The sequence below is a fragment of the Phyllobates terribilis genome, unplaced genomic scaffold (genome assembly GCF_046119375.1).
Source record: "Phyllobates terribilis strain yellow unplaced genomic scaffold, ASM4611937v1 Scaffold_5__5_contigs__length_657084704, whole genome shotgun sequence".
Lineage (NCBI taxonomy): Eukaryota > Metazoa > Chordata > Amphibia > Anura > Dendrobatidae > Phyllobates > Phyllobates terribilis.
In genome coordinates this window covers 243,585,176-243,600,131 of record NW_027362765.1, presented here as the reverse complement: position 1 = coordinate 243,600,131, position 14,956 = coordinate 243,585,176, and the positions used below count along the sequence as shown (strand labels likewise).

The window sequence follows — 14,956 nt, the reverse complement described above, 5'->3', positions numbered from 1 at the left end:
AAACTTGCAGAGTCAGTCAGCTGAGTCTCACCCCTGCATCCAGGACGGCTCCCTCTGTCTCCATTAGCCAGGCTCTAATGATCACCACGCTCAGGCTGCTCAACTCCTCTCCGGTGACTGTACGCACAGCGCAGTGATCTAGGGGGGCATGTCTATGGACAGGTCAGCTGATATCGGGCCCCCCTAGATCACTGCGCTTTTTGATGATATTCTAATTTTGTGATTTTGTGAATACATATATATATATATACTGTATATATGTGTATATATATATATATATATATATATATATATATATATATATATATATATAGTCATGGCCGAAGGTGTTGGCACCCTTGAAATTGTTGCAGAAAATGAAGTATTTCTCCCATAAAATTATAGCAGTTACACATATTTTGGTATGCATATGTTTATCTCCTTTGTGTGTATTGGAATAATGCAAAAAACTGAGGGAAAAAGGGAAATTGGACATTTCACACAAAACCCCAAAGATGGGCTGGACAAAATTGTTGCCACCTTTCCAAAATTGTGGGTAAACAACTTTGTTTCAAGCATGTGATGCTCATTCAAACTCACCTGTGGCAAGGAACAGGTGTGGGCAATATGAAAATCAACCTGAAACCAGATTGTGTGGTGGAATGTCCATATATCCTTTTCATTTCAATGCAAATTGTACAACACTTCATTTCTCATGTGATGGTGCTGCAGTAGTATTGATTGGTTAATTCTTGGCTCCCCCATAGTTTACTGTTGATACAAAGATCAGCTAAAAGAGTTATTCTTTCTATCTTCAGGAGCTAACTGCTCCACAATCACTGGGCTTTCTGCTTGCCGGATAAGGGTGGCATGCTCCTGATTGACTGACAGTTCACACTGCTGGCCTGAACTATGTTCTCTCATATGCTGCTAGCAGAGGCAGCTTTGCCAGTGCGGCATCAGAGGAGCACATTATCTGTGAATCTGGCCGAATCCAGTGATCCAAACAGCTTCATGGCAGCGCTTACAAGCTTTATAGCAAAGAGCTTGCAAGCGTTACTCTCCTTGTCTATGCAACTGACCACCCTCTTGCAGACAAAAGAGGTGGGCGATAACCTAGACCAGTGTTCCCCAACTCCAGTCCTCAAGACCCACAAACAGATCATGTTTTCAGGATTTCCTTAGTATTATACAGGTGATGGAATTATTGCCTGTGCAGGTGATGGAATTATCACCGGTGCAATACAAAAGAAATCCTGAAAACATGACCTGATGGTGGGCCTTGAGGACTGGAGTTGGGGAACACTGACCTGGACATTGAGAAGTACACGAAAGAATTATCCCTCTTTTCTTTTTTCTGCTCACAAAATTAGTTAACTGGAAGCTGCAGTAAACCGCGTCCTCTAATTCCATACTACAGCCCTATTTTAAAGTCTGTATCTCAACTGGAACACCTGGTCTCTGTGTGATTTCACTGAACAGGACTTAGCAGGGCTATGGAGTCGGTAAGCCAAATCTCCGACTCCTCAATTTCCATGACACTGACTCCAACTCCGACTCCGACTCCCTCATACATGGCTCACATTTAAGTGATAAACTTACAGTAGCACAGATTCATCTCAGCTAAAAGTCTAGACCCTTAGATCAGGAATAGGACATTTCATAACTTCCCCAAATTCTTATGAAAAAATATTCCCCACAAACTGCATTAAACTACTGTACCCAATTTATTATATATTTTAGGAGTTGGAGTCGATACCGACTCCGATTCCACCAAAATGGGCACCAACTCTGACTCCACGACTCCGACTCCACAGCCCTGGGACTTAGATTATCTAAGCTTGAACCGGTATAGTCATGCAAGAACCTTGTGCTGTTTCACATCTTCCCCTTATTTGTAGTCCATAATATGGGCATCATGAATAGGCCTAGATGAGCATTGCTGTAGGCTATTTTACTTTCGGAGAAGGTAAAAGCAGTTTGAGGGAGTACTGTATGGACCGCTGTACTTGCATAATAAAATATCATAAAATAGTTTGACTCTGTGAACGCAAATCACTTTGTTACCGTCCCGTCATTTTGTTGTTAGGTACTGTGCAGCTGAATACACAATCAGTTGTGCCTTAGACCAGCATGTGTTATTTTACCGGTAATGTAAAAGTAACCTACAGTAAGAGGTGGATTATTGTACTTTTTGTTAAACAAGAGGCACGCGGAAACTCAGCATTTTTTTTTTCTCATTGTATTTCTCTGTAGTGTTTGTGTACTCAGTAAAAGCCTTCATACATCACATTTTCTTTGACCCTTTTAAACTGATGCAGACTCATCCTATTTGTACAAACTATGCTTTACCTGTTTCCTGCTTCATTCTTTTGATTGCTGAAGTTTATCTTTACATCTACTCAGAAGAATTTTGTATTACTTGGCCATGACATACACAATGAATGCACGCCAACATGTCCACAGATTTCTGCAGTGTGACATTCACTCTCCATATCAAATCTCCCAAACAATGACATTCGTTCATTTTAAAGGGGCCACCCTCAGAGGCACACACAAGGTTCTTATGTCCTAAATTATCTACAATAGAGTCACTAAAAGCTTAGTTCTGGGTGTAAGTAACCCTTTCAGAAGACAGGACTTGTGAAAAGACTGCAACACAGTTGTGTATAATTGTGTTCTAGAAAGCTAGAATCATAATTCACCTTGATCAATAGCATGTACTATATTCCTAAACCATTTAGAAACTAAAGTTCTGGAGAGAAAATGACATTAAATATGATAACTGTCATTGAAGTTGTGCTTATTGTGTAAATGTCGCTCTTCGCCATCTTGTACGATGGTTAACTGACCATATGAAAGCCACCTGTTTAGTAAATGCTTAATAGGATAGCCAGGTAAGCCAAACTGAGAAATCCCATAATAGGAACACACAGAAAAGGAACCGACGTCACAGTACTAGGCTAAAGACATTAAATGGAGAATATGAAACTGGAATTAGTAGACCCAGACATGGTGAGGAGAAACAGCGTTGAGGTCAACCATAAAAACCAATAGACACACAACAATCATAACTAAAAGGCTCATACAATGATGAACCATTTTTCCATCATTATACACCTAAGTTTCCACTTCCCTGAACCCTAAGAAATAGTAAACCCTGTTAAGTTCAAGCATCCTTAATTGTTCAGAGTCTCTACTTACAAGGCTAAGTTAATTGTATATGCAAAATAAAATTTCTAAATGAAACATATTTTTGGTATTTTTTTAAAAATATTTAAGATTTTTTTTTTAAATTTCACCATGTCATGTCAAGGAAATCTGTCAGTAGGATCAACCCTCCTAAGCCGTCTAAATGAGCATGCAGGTCATAGAAAGTTGAATAAAATGATACCTTGATATCTGAGATCCGATGTCTTGTTCCAGAGAAATACACTTTCTTCTTGTATGCAAAAGAGCTGTTAATCCAGAGATTATTTTAAATCGTGACCGTCATTTTAATTTTAAGATTCTATCTAGATAGTAGGGTGAGGAGGGAGGAGCTCTGCCTGTAGCTCCTCCCATCTACATAGAATTGTTATCAGTAGCAGCTGCCAACTCCTATCTCAGTAATGTGAAAGTCTGTCTTCACTGAATACAGATTTTACCTCAAAATTGAGAATTTTGACAATGACTGTACAATTTTATCAGGGAAAGAAGCATATTTTTCTGCTAAGATACATTACAAAGTTTCTTATTTTCATATATACTGTTGATTTAGGAAATAAAAATTCAAATGACTCTTGATGGAAGACTTTACCATTGTGATATGTAATAACTGACACTTTGCTCTCATAAACAAACACAGCTTTACAGTGAGATCAGAGCTAACACAGTACACCAGAGCTAGCACAGTACAGCAGAGCTAACCCAGTATAGCAGAGCTAACACAGTACAGCAGTAGTGAAGGTTATCTCATTACAAACGATTGCAGCAGCACTTGTCTTCTCATAGTAAGTGATGGTCACCGTTCCCCACCTCCCCCACCATGCACAGCTAACAGATAATAATGAGCACAACACTCCCTCATAGGAGTTAATAAACAGCTTCCATTGTTACCTTGGCATGGCTCATGTGGCTTCTGTAAAGCATCTCTGAATGCTGCTAACAGCAACTCTGGCAAGATGAAGATCCTAATAATCATGCACATAAAATAAATTAAGAGCTTATGAACCAGAACACTAATCAGGTCAAAAAAGTATAGCAGATACCACTTTTAGGTTTACATTCTTCTAGCCTAAATTTCTTTAGGCTGAGGTCCACATTAACTTTTGTGCATGTAATCATTTGCCAATTCAGCTTTATCTTTACTGGAAAAAGTCATTGAAGGGGGTGACAGGGCCAGTGTTGTGGGATTGTTCTAACTTCTCTTCACCCTGAAACCCCTGTTCTAAATGGATATTTTTCCCATGTGTACTGTGTTGCGGTATTTGTTCTGCTCTTACTTGTAGGCCAGAAGCCTCTGCTCCATCTCAGTGCTCGGGACTGGGAATAGTAACACACCAGGAGACCATGGGTCCGGTTCAACAGGTTCTTTTTTACTGTAAAGTTCAGGTACATTTGGCTGCGGCATACAGTATGGGGCAGTGCCCCCTCTGGTTGATGTTCCCATGAAGCAGTACACTTCAAGGTCCTGCCTCTGGTCTACCCAAACTGTCCCTACCGCAACAGCTTCTGTTGGCACTAAGGACTCCCTGTCCGGTAACCTAGCTTTCCTGAGGACGGCCATCATTTCCTCTTGCTCTTCCCCGACCGGCCTCTTCCTCTTAGGAGAGAATGAGACATGGACTCCAATGCCTCATCCGGGCCATAGGCCCATTCAGGGATATACGCTAGACTCACGGTGCGCCCTCTTGCAGTTCGGTAGCTTGGTACTATTACGGCCCATAGCAGCTTGTCCTTGAACTTGAACCTTGCACCTTTCACTAATACTGTCTGAGCCTGAGAATTCTCACTCTCTAACAGGAAGTGCTTCTCCTTTTTGTTTGCTATAACCCCTCCCAGTATGTGGGCTACTCCCAAGCATTTAACTATATCTTACCCAACTGCTGCTAACTGAATCCCTATAGCCTCCTACTGGTTCCCCTATTGGACAGCCCTCCCCCACTCCATGGGGACGGCCTTGAGGTTAAACCTCCAGGGAACCAAGACACAAACCGGTCATAAGGTCAAAATGCAGATTTATATATAATACATGTAAGAATAAAATATTTCTATAAAACTCAACTCTCTCTTGACACAGCATCTTCTTGAGCACTGCTCACCCTCTTACATCACTATAAATAATTGCATGCATTTATCAGGATGTCAGAGTTCTTGAGATTTTCATTTAATTTTAATGCATATCAGTTGGCAGTGCACGGTTCATCGGCCACGTCAGTAACCTGTGGCCGATGTTCAGGAGCCCTGAGAACCAGCTTCTACCTGGCATCTTCCGTGGCTCTTCTTTTGATTAGCCAGCCTGATGCAACGTCATTGTTGTGGCGTGACTTACATGTGACATCATGCATAGCTGGCTAATCAAAAGAAGAGCTGTAGATGCCTGGAGGTAAGAGGCTGAACAGATTATTGACTTGGACAATGGACTGGGACCTGTGAATCCATTTGCACCAACTCTATCATTTAATACTACGGATTGGTGGCAGTGATTATATCATGATGATCATAAAACCAGAAGTCACTGAAGCGCTCAAGCCTTGGCACCAGAATGAATTTTCCATGTCTTATTTGATTGATTCATTCTGGATTCTTTAGACTAAAGTACAAAGATAGATGTGAAAGATAAAAATAATTTAAGAAACATAAGCAGTTAAATCCAGGGTCAAAGAAAATGGAAGAAACGGATAATAGATGCAGGCGAGAATTTCAGGCACAGAAAGAGCTTTTTCACTGAAGTTCTAGGGTTATGATACAAATCAAAGCCAGAACCAGACAGGGACAGAAAAAAAAGCAGATTCATAAGAGCAGAGCTGAAAGGAAATAAGACAAAATATGCATGAAAATCAGCAGCGTAGGTGAGCAGAATGAACAGCGCGGTTCATGTACGGTGCAAATGTACTGAACTTGTATTATATCAGAGCTACTTTCTTTGGGACATATAGAAATCTTCTCTGATTTTCAGATTCTCATTCTGTATAAACTATCCAGTAAATGTAGTTTTTTTTTATATCATCCGAATATTTCAGCATAAAAAGTTAATTACAGCTTCAGGGAATAAAGTTTATTATATTAAAGTGGTTTTCCACTTACAGTAGAGGACCCCAAATATTTGCAGACATTAAAAGTAACAAAGTAAGATAATACTACCCCCCCACACACACATACTCCTACCCTGCTCTCCTCTCTGTCTTTTGGCTGCAGCGGTGACATCAGGTCAACAGCTTGCATCATTGCTGCAGCCAATCACTGAGCTCAGCGCTGCGTACATCAGCTGAACTGCTGAGCTCAGTGATTAGCTGCAGCAATGATACAAGATATTGACGTGACATCACCACTATAGCCAAAACACAGAGACCACAGAAGCAGCGGGGTGCTGGCGCTGCAGTGGGGGGAGGGCCATCTGATTTTGTTGGGGTCTGCTTGCTGAAAGTAGGATATCACTTAAACGACAGTTACACATTTTTCTGATATAGTTTGTGTATCTGTAGCACCCCGAGGGCTCGGCTGCTACAGGGGTATTGCACCTCAAACCAGAGGTGTGATATCCCACTCCCGGGTAAGGATGGAGTATGGATCAAGGCTCAGTAGGCTGCATGTGTAGCACCCTGAGGATTCGGCTGCTACAGGGGTATTGCACCTCAAGCCAGAGGTGTGATATTCCACTCCCGGGTAAGGATGGAGTGTGGAACTGAGCTCAGTTAGCTGCATACACTACATACATCCCATTTCCGAGGGGCAGACCGATGGTACTCCCACTAGGTATATGTGCAGGTACGACAGTGTCTGTCCCTGGCTGGAGTGGGAGGGGGGGTGGAACATCCCAGTAGTGTAGGGGCAGATAGGGGGAGCAGTCTGGGTAATGCTAGGAGCTCATTGGGTGCTGGTCACCTGAGCTCACACATAGAGGGAGTATATAAGGTGGGAACCATCTTAGATCAGGGTCAGTCTTCTGTAGAGAGTCAGTCTTCTGTAGAGAGTCAGTCAGTCCTGAGAGAGGTCCAGGAGCGCCTGCAGAGAGAAGAGAGAGAGGAGAAGAGAAGGACCCAGAGGGGGAGAAGAAGGAACCCCAAGAACCCAGTATACAACCAGAGGGGTGAAGGGTTGGCACGCAAGGGAACCGGATCCCAAATTAGTGGAGGAGAGAAACAACCCTCAGCTAAGAACCGGAGGCTGCGACATTACATGTGGAGCAGCCCCTCACCAAGTTCACAAGGAAGGCACACCAGGTATAGGGTCAGGGAACCCCGAAGAGGTGCACCCACCAAGAGGCCCGAGGGAGCCGGACATAAGTGGACCCCTGGTGAGAAAGGCCAGTAGAAAGGAAAGTCAGAAAGGGAGCTCAGGACCACGCTCCAGAATTGCTTGGGGGTTGGCCGAGTCCAGGACCTGGTGGACGCAGCACGGCTCGGGCGGTCACTCAAGGCCAGAGTGACCAACAGAACAGCAGTAAGTAAAAACCCTGAACTGCACAGCCCGACTCTGAGTCTTCTTACCATCCACACTGCACCTCCACTACCACCATTCTCTACACCTGACCCCCTGAGGCTATACCCCTCCCGTTGGGGGTTATACTATCACAGCTGCACACATACCACCAGCCTCAGCGGACCCTGCTGCAGCGGCGGCCTTTTGACTGCAAATCAACGGGTGGCGTAGTAGACACTAAGAACACTAACAACATCTGTAAAGACTGCCACACACTGAGTTTGACACCCTGGGCACGGACCGGGTCACCGCCACTCGGAGACTACAACCCCCATCTGATCCGACTCCGGGTATCCCCCAAACAACACTGGCCCAGGGGGCGCGTCAACTTTGGCGTAGTCGGCAGGATAACGTGCCCGCAACAACCGGGTACTGCGTGCCTGAAGAAAAGTTCACCGTTACCTCAAAAAGAAGTCTCCCGCCGGTTCCGGAGGGTCCCCGCCAACGGACCCCATCACAGGTCGTTTCCCGCCGGTTGTCCGCCATTTGCAGCTTTTTCCCACCATCCATGGAGTTTCCCGCCACTGGGAGACGATTCCCACCATTTCCAAAGATTTCCCGCCTTGGAAGAGCGGACGCCATTATGGGCGTGCCAGAGGGTGGCAAAAGGCCACCTCCCATCGTGGGCCAGGTCGAAGAATGGCGCCAAAAGCGGAAACCGCGCCCACCAACAGAGACTGTGATGCTGGAAGTGTCCATCAGCGTGAGAGAACTGCCCCTGGAACTGACAATCACTAAGTTGCCCCGGGACCACCCTCAATGTGGGCGGAGACAGAACAAAGGAGCGAAGATGGGTGCAGCCTGGAGGAGTCTGGAGAGAGCGCACCCGGAGACAAGAAGTCTGGAGAGGAGTCCAGAGAAAGCGTACCCGGAGATGGAGGGAGAGACAGGCAGCACCGACCCAGTGGTTAGGAGCCTGCTGCAAGCAACAACCCCACTAGGCTTAGTGGAGATCCTAGCACAGCTCCCCCGAGACCGGGAGTGTGCACAGACCGCGCTGGAGGGCCTCGCACGGAGGATGGCCCAGGTGCAGCAAGACACGCTGACGGAGTGGAGCCGTGAGATGGCCCAGCAGACCGGAACCCGTCAGCGGAGCACGCCGCCCGAGACGAGGAGACAGACCGCCTCTGAGGATGGCGCAGGAGGAATGAAGGCCGGAGACGGCGCCGAGAAGGGAGCTGAACGGACGGAGGCAGGTAAAGGGGACGTCTCTACCCCGAGCCGAGAAACCGTGTACCTGTCCCAGCTCCCCGTCGCAGAGCCCGAAATTCCCCCTGCCGTGCCCGTCGCTGCATCATCACCGTGCCAGACTAGGCCTCAAGCAGAAGCCGCGGCCGCGACCCCTGTGACGTCACGCGCCTCAACCCTGAGTGCGGCGAAGCAGGAAAAACCATCGGCCTGGTCGCAAGGTCTAGTACCTCCGGGCGCCGCAATTCCAACAGCGCCCCCTACCTCCGCAGAGCCACCGGCCTGGTCGCAGGGCCGAGTACCCCCGGGCGCCGCCGTCCTTACGGTGCCCTTTACCTTTAGGGTGCCCCAAGCCTGGTCGCAAGGCCTGGTCGACCCGGGCGCCGCTACCATCAACGCGCCCTCAACATCTTGAGTGCCGCACCTGGGCGAAGATCTATTTGCCCAGCACATGTGCCCGGATGGGCAGCCCTTTGTATGGCCCCAGGAGTACTACCAACTGGAACTCCAAAGAGCAAGGCCCCTGTGCGAGCCCCTGATTCCGGCTCCGAAGCCCGTCAGGAGAACCCCGCTCCCGCTAGAAGAAGCACAATTCGAGTGGGACCCCACCGGAGGAGACCTCATGGGGTTCACTCAAGAAACGCGGGCAGCCGCAGCAGAGCGAGTGGAGTGCTGCCGCCAGCAGTTGGCAGCCTTCGAGCAAGAGCGGAAAGAGAGGCGGATCCGTGAGCAGCGGCTGCAGGAACAGAGCGCAGGGCAGAAGAGCCGGACCAGGAGGAACCCCCGTGCAGCTCATGGTCCCCGTACCACCGGGACTGTGATTAAATTCAACCTGCAGCATGGGTGGGGCTTCATAAGAGACCATCATACCCCCGGCGACGTCTTTGTAACCCACAGAGACGTAGAAAGCCATCTGCCGGAGGGACACAGAGGTCGTGACCTGTACGTAGGGGACGAGGTCACGTTCACCCGGCACAAGTGTGCCAAAGGACCCTACGCCCTCCATGTACATCGCCTGACGGAGGAGGAGCTGCGGTGTGAGGAGGAGCAAGAGGACCCGGACGGGTCTGAAGACAAAGAAGGAGCAGGAGGACGCCGTCATTAAAGTACGGTAAAGAGACTGTAAATAGTTACCCGTCGGGGTACAGGAACTGTTACCATTATAGTCCCCGTTGGGACCAGCAAATTGAACTTTAACCCGTGTGTCCCTAGTCCCACTGACCGAGGACTGAGAGCGGTCATTCCTCCCTATTACCTGGCCGAGGACTGAGAGCGGCCATACCTCCCCTTGTATATAGTTGCGCTTTTTAAGGCGCCCCCTACTGGTTCTAAAAGAGACTGTCGCACTTTACCCGGTCACAAGTCGCACCGTGGCCGGAGGAACAAGAAAAGTTTACAAGAATGTTATTTATGAAAAGTTTTATATGACAGGTTTAATGCTGATGCTATATATATAATGTTTTATATGTTTATGTTGTTATGAAAATTTGTATGTTTGTGGATGTTTTGTTCTCTTACAGCCCGAGGACGTGCTGTGATTTACCAGGGGGGAATGTAGCACCCTGAGGATTCGGCTGCTACAGGGGTATTGCACCTCAAGCCAGAGGTGTGATATTCCACTCCCGGGTAAGGATGGAGTGTGGAACTGAGCTCAGTTAGCTGCATACACTACATACATCCCATTTCCGAGGGACAGACCGATGGTACTCCCACTAGGTATATGTGCAGGTACGACAGTGTCTGTCCCTGGCTGGAGTGGGAGGGGGGGTGGAACATCCCAGTAGTGTAGGGGCAGATAGGGGGAGCAGTCTGGGTAATGCTAGGAGCTCATTGGGTGCTGGTCACCTGAGCTCACACATAGAGGGAGTATATAAGGTGGGAACCATCTTAGATCAGGGTCAGTCTTCTGTAGAGAGTCAGTCTTCTGTAGAGAGTCAGTCAGTCCTGAGAGAGGTCCAGGAGCGCCTGCAGAGAGAAGAGAGAGAGGAGAAGAGAAGGACCCAGAGGGGGAGAAGAAGGAACCCCAAGAACCCAGTATACAACCAGAGGGGTGAAGGGTTGGCACGCAAGGGAACCGGATCCCAAATTAGTGGAGGAGAGAAACAACCCTCAGCTAAGAACCGGAGGCTGCGACATTACATGTGGAGCAGCCCCTCACCAAGTTCACAAGGAAGGCACACCAGGTATAGGGTCAGGGAACCCCGAAGAGGTGCACCCACCAAGAGGCCCGAGGGAGCCGGACATAAGTGGACCCCTGGTGAGAAAGGCCAGTAGAAAGGAAAGTCAGAAAGGGAGCTCAGGACCACGCTCCAGAATTGCTTGGGGGTTGGCCGAGTCCAGGACCTGGTGGACGCAGCACGGCTCGGGCGGTCACTCAAGGCCAGAGTGACCAACAGAACAGCAGTAAGTAAAAACCCTGAACTGCACAGCCCGACTCTGAGTCTTCTTACCATCCACACTGCACCTCCACTACCACCATCCTCTACACCTGACCCCCTGAGGCTATACCCCTCCCGTTGGGGGTTATACTATCACAGCTGCACACATACCACCAGCCTCAGCGGACCCTGCTGCAGCGGCGGCCTTTTGACCGCAAATCAACGGGTGGCGTAGTCGACACTAAGAACACTAACAACATCTGTAAAGACTGCCACACACTGAGTTTGACACCCTGGGCACGGACCGGGTCACCGCCACTCGGAGACTACAACCCCCATCTGATCCGGCTCCGGGTATCCCCCAAACAACACTGGCCCAGGGGGCGCGTCACATGCAGCACACACACCCCATTTCCGAGGGACAGCTCAACGGTGCTCCCACTAGACAGAAGTGCAGGCACGACAGCATCTGTCCCTGGCTGGAGTGAGGAGGGGGGTGGAATACCCAGTGCTGTAGGGGCAGATAGGGGTTGGGTCCTGAGCATAGGAAGGAGCCCATTGGTTGCTAGTCACCTGGGCTCATGGTCAGAGGGAGGTATAAAAGGTGGGCACCATCTTAGCTCTGGGAGAAAGAAGAAGAAGTTCAGTCTGTGAGGAGAAGTGGAGAAGGCAGGGAGCAGAGCTGCTGCATGGGCTCTGCTCCCTGGGCAGGCCTAGCACAGAGGCCGGAGCCAGAGAGAGAGAGAGAGAGAAGAGAAGGAACACTGGAAAGGAAAAGGGAACAAGACCAGAACAGAAGTAACAAGTGAAACAGAAAGGCTCAGGAACGAGAAGGTAGAGAGAACCCTAAGGACCCAGGAGATTGTGGGTGACGGGTTGGCAGAACAGAGTACCGGATCCCAAATTGGTGCAAGCAAATCATTTTCAGCCAAGAACCGGAGGTCGTGACCAGCCCTTGGTGCGACCCCTCGCTACACCTTGCTAGGAAGGCATACCATATAGGGTCAGGGACGTGGGCACGTAGCCCTCCCAAGAGAAGGCCCGCGGGAGCTGGACATAAGCTTGGTCACTGGTGGGGCACGAGCCAGAGAAAGGACGGAAAGGAGCTTTGAGACATACTCCAGAAAGACCTGGGAGTTGACCGAGTCCCTTGCCTGGTGGACGCAGCACGGCTTGGGTGGTCACTGCTTCGCGAGAGTGACCTGGAGAATACAAACTGTGAGTAAAGGACATTGGATTGCAACATGTTGTCTGTGACTTCTTGCTCCTCCGGCACTATTGGTATTGGGACTATCTCCACCATCACTCCCATCATCCACGCTAACTGCCCTGAGGCTGTACTCCTCCAGTGGGGAGTCATCCCATTCTTAGCTGCACACATAACACCGGCCTCAGCGGTCTGCCTTGCAGCGGCGGTCCCCATTGACCGCAATCCACGGGTGGCGTAGTCACACTATCACCAATATCCCCACCTGTTCTTCGGCTATCTCTTCTAGCTGGGAGCATTGGGTGACCGCTGCAGCCAATCAAATGCCATTGTGTTCAGGTTCATTGCTACAGCATTCAAGTTCTTTCTGAGCCAGGAGATACAGTATAAATAATGCGTGATTCTGACTTTTCCATGTCTCCTAACTGCTTTTAATTTTTTTATCAATTACCTGCATAAAAATATATATGATTGCCACAACAGAAACAAACAAGAAAACTTAATTTCTATATATTACATCTTTGATGCAAAGCGCTGTGGATACTTTTCAGGTTACTAGCTATAAACATTCCACATGAGACTACCTAGTGCGCAGAATATAATGTGATTCATTACTTTTGTAACATTGTACAGTAGTTGTCACCATTGAGACACGAAGCTTTCCTGCCATAACTGTCTGCTGTCCAATGTTCTGCTCATGTACAAACAAAATGAAGAATTGTTCCAATTAGAGAAATGGCAACTGCTTCTAAAATACTAATGTTTCTGTTCTTTCATTTTACAGAATAGGTCTCATATGAATTATCCCATCTTTCCCATTTTTTTCCCTTAGATATTGAGTCCACATTAAAGCTACTTAATCATTCTGCAAACCAGAAACTGTTTGATTGGCAGCCTCCTAAGGGGTGTGTTCGCTGCGCTGTGGTGGGAAATGGCGGGATCTTAAATGGCTCCAGAAAAGGGAAGGAGATTGATAAACATGACTATGTTTTCAGGTATGAATATTATTGCATATGAATGTTTTGGCACAGTTCACATGCTGTGGGCGCATTTTTCTGCTTTGTTTTTTTTAAAACGCAGCAAAAGCATACATTTCGGAAAATCACAGCAAAAAATAAACCACGTCCAGAGTGAATGAATAGAGTAACACACGTGTGTACGATCATTTTAAATGGGTTCTGTCACCAGATTTCACAATATCAACCGCATATATTATTACATTGATCTCTCACATCTGATGAGGCTGGTGTACTGACTCTGAAAACTCATGTCAGAATGACTGACTTTTTGAAAGTTCAACCTGCTTAATATTTAAAGAAGTTGTCCTCTACTTATACATTGATGCTCTTTCCTTAGGATAGGTCTGGCACCCCCTCGGATCAACTGTTATCGGTGGTGGTGGCCAGAAGTAGTTTCTTGCTGAGCTTGGCCGTCTAGTTGTAGCGGCCGCCGCGGGGTACTACACACCCGCCTCCCATTGGAGGCAGATGTGTAGTACTACGTGGTGGCCACTACAACTAGACGGCCAAGCTCCGCAAGTAAGTACTTCTGGCCGGTGGCTGCCGCCACGATAACAGCTGATCGGCGGAGGTGCTGGGTGCCCGACCCCAGCCGATCAGACATTGATGACTAGTTTTACTAAATACTTAACCTCAAAAAATAACTATTATCTTCTTAATCCCCCTGTAAATGCATGATTAATCTGACATGTGGGTTTTAACCTTTCGCATCATTAATTGGATGATGAGTCCCTAAGCACTTTGAATTTGCCCAATCATTGTTTGCAGTGTGGGACTGTGTAGGGACACAACCTATTCTACCCAGCCGAATGTTAACTACCAGTTGTCAATTTATTCCTACATTTACTTGAGGAATAACAGAAGGGGGGCAGAGTGCAAATCCCTGTGACTGTAGGAGACCCACATCTATCTGACAATGATGGCATATTGTGTGGATATATCATAAATGTCTGTCTTGACAAAACCCCTTTAATAAAAAAAAATGGTAGTCTAGTAATTGTCGTAGTCAGTCAAAAATAGTTCTAGTAAAAGCACCCATCCCAGCTAAGGGGAGTCTTGGGGACCTGTGCATAAGTGATCTTTAGTAATTAAATCATATATAGTTATTATATGTCTTTGTAAGGATAACATTTTTGATATTTTAAGTTTCAAAGTTTTTTTTCTTACTTAAATGCATGCAACTGGGGCTAAAAATCATTTTTGCAATTGGATTTCATTAAACATTTTACACCGTTTACCTCCTATAGCCGCTGTATTGTATTGTCTATTGCTGGCTGCAGAATGAGTTATTGGGGTCGGCCATATTGTCTCTTTTTTATTAGATGTGTTGGGGACATGACTTTCTGGCACTTACTAATATATAAGTTTGCCAGGCTCTTCTCCTGCTCTTGTTAGTGCACTTTCCTCACAGACTGCAAAGCACTTCTGTCCATAAAATGGCTTCTGGTGGAGAAACATGTGACCAGACCTGTCCTCATTCTTGTCCAACTGAAAACCTCACA

At 47.3% G+C, this 14,956-nt stretch overlaps 1 protein-coding gene across 1 annotated transcript in view; it reads left to right on the top strand.

The window, feature by feature from the left end:
• Nucleotides 1-14,956, top strand: part of ST6GALNAC2 (ST6 N-acetylgalactosaminide alpha-2,6-sialyltransferase 2) — a 129,002-nt gene that overhangs the window by 64,166 nt on the left and 49,880 nt on the right. Inside the window, exon 5 of the mRNA XM_073683961.1 lies at nt 13,268-13,430. Coding sequence (XP_073540062.1) covers nt 13,268-13,430 — 163 coding nt within the window. The remainder of the gene's footprint in view (nt 1-13,267; nt 13,431-14,956) is intronic.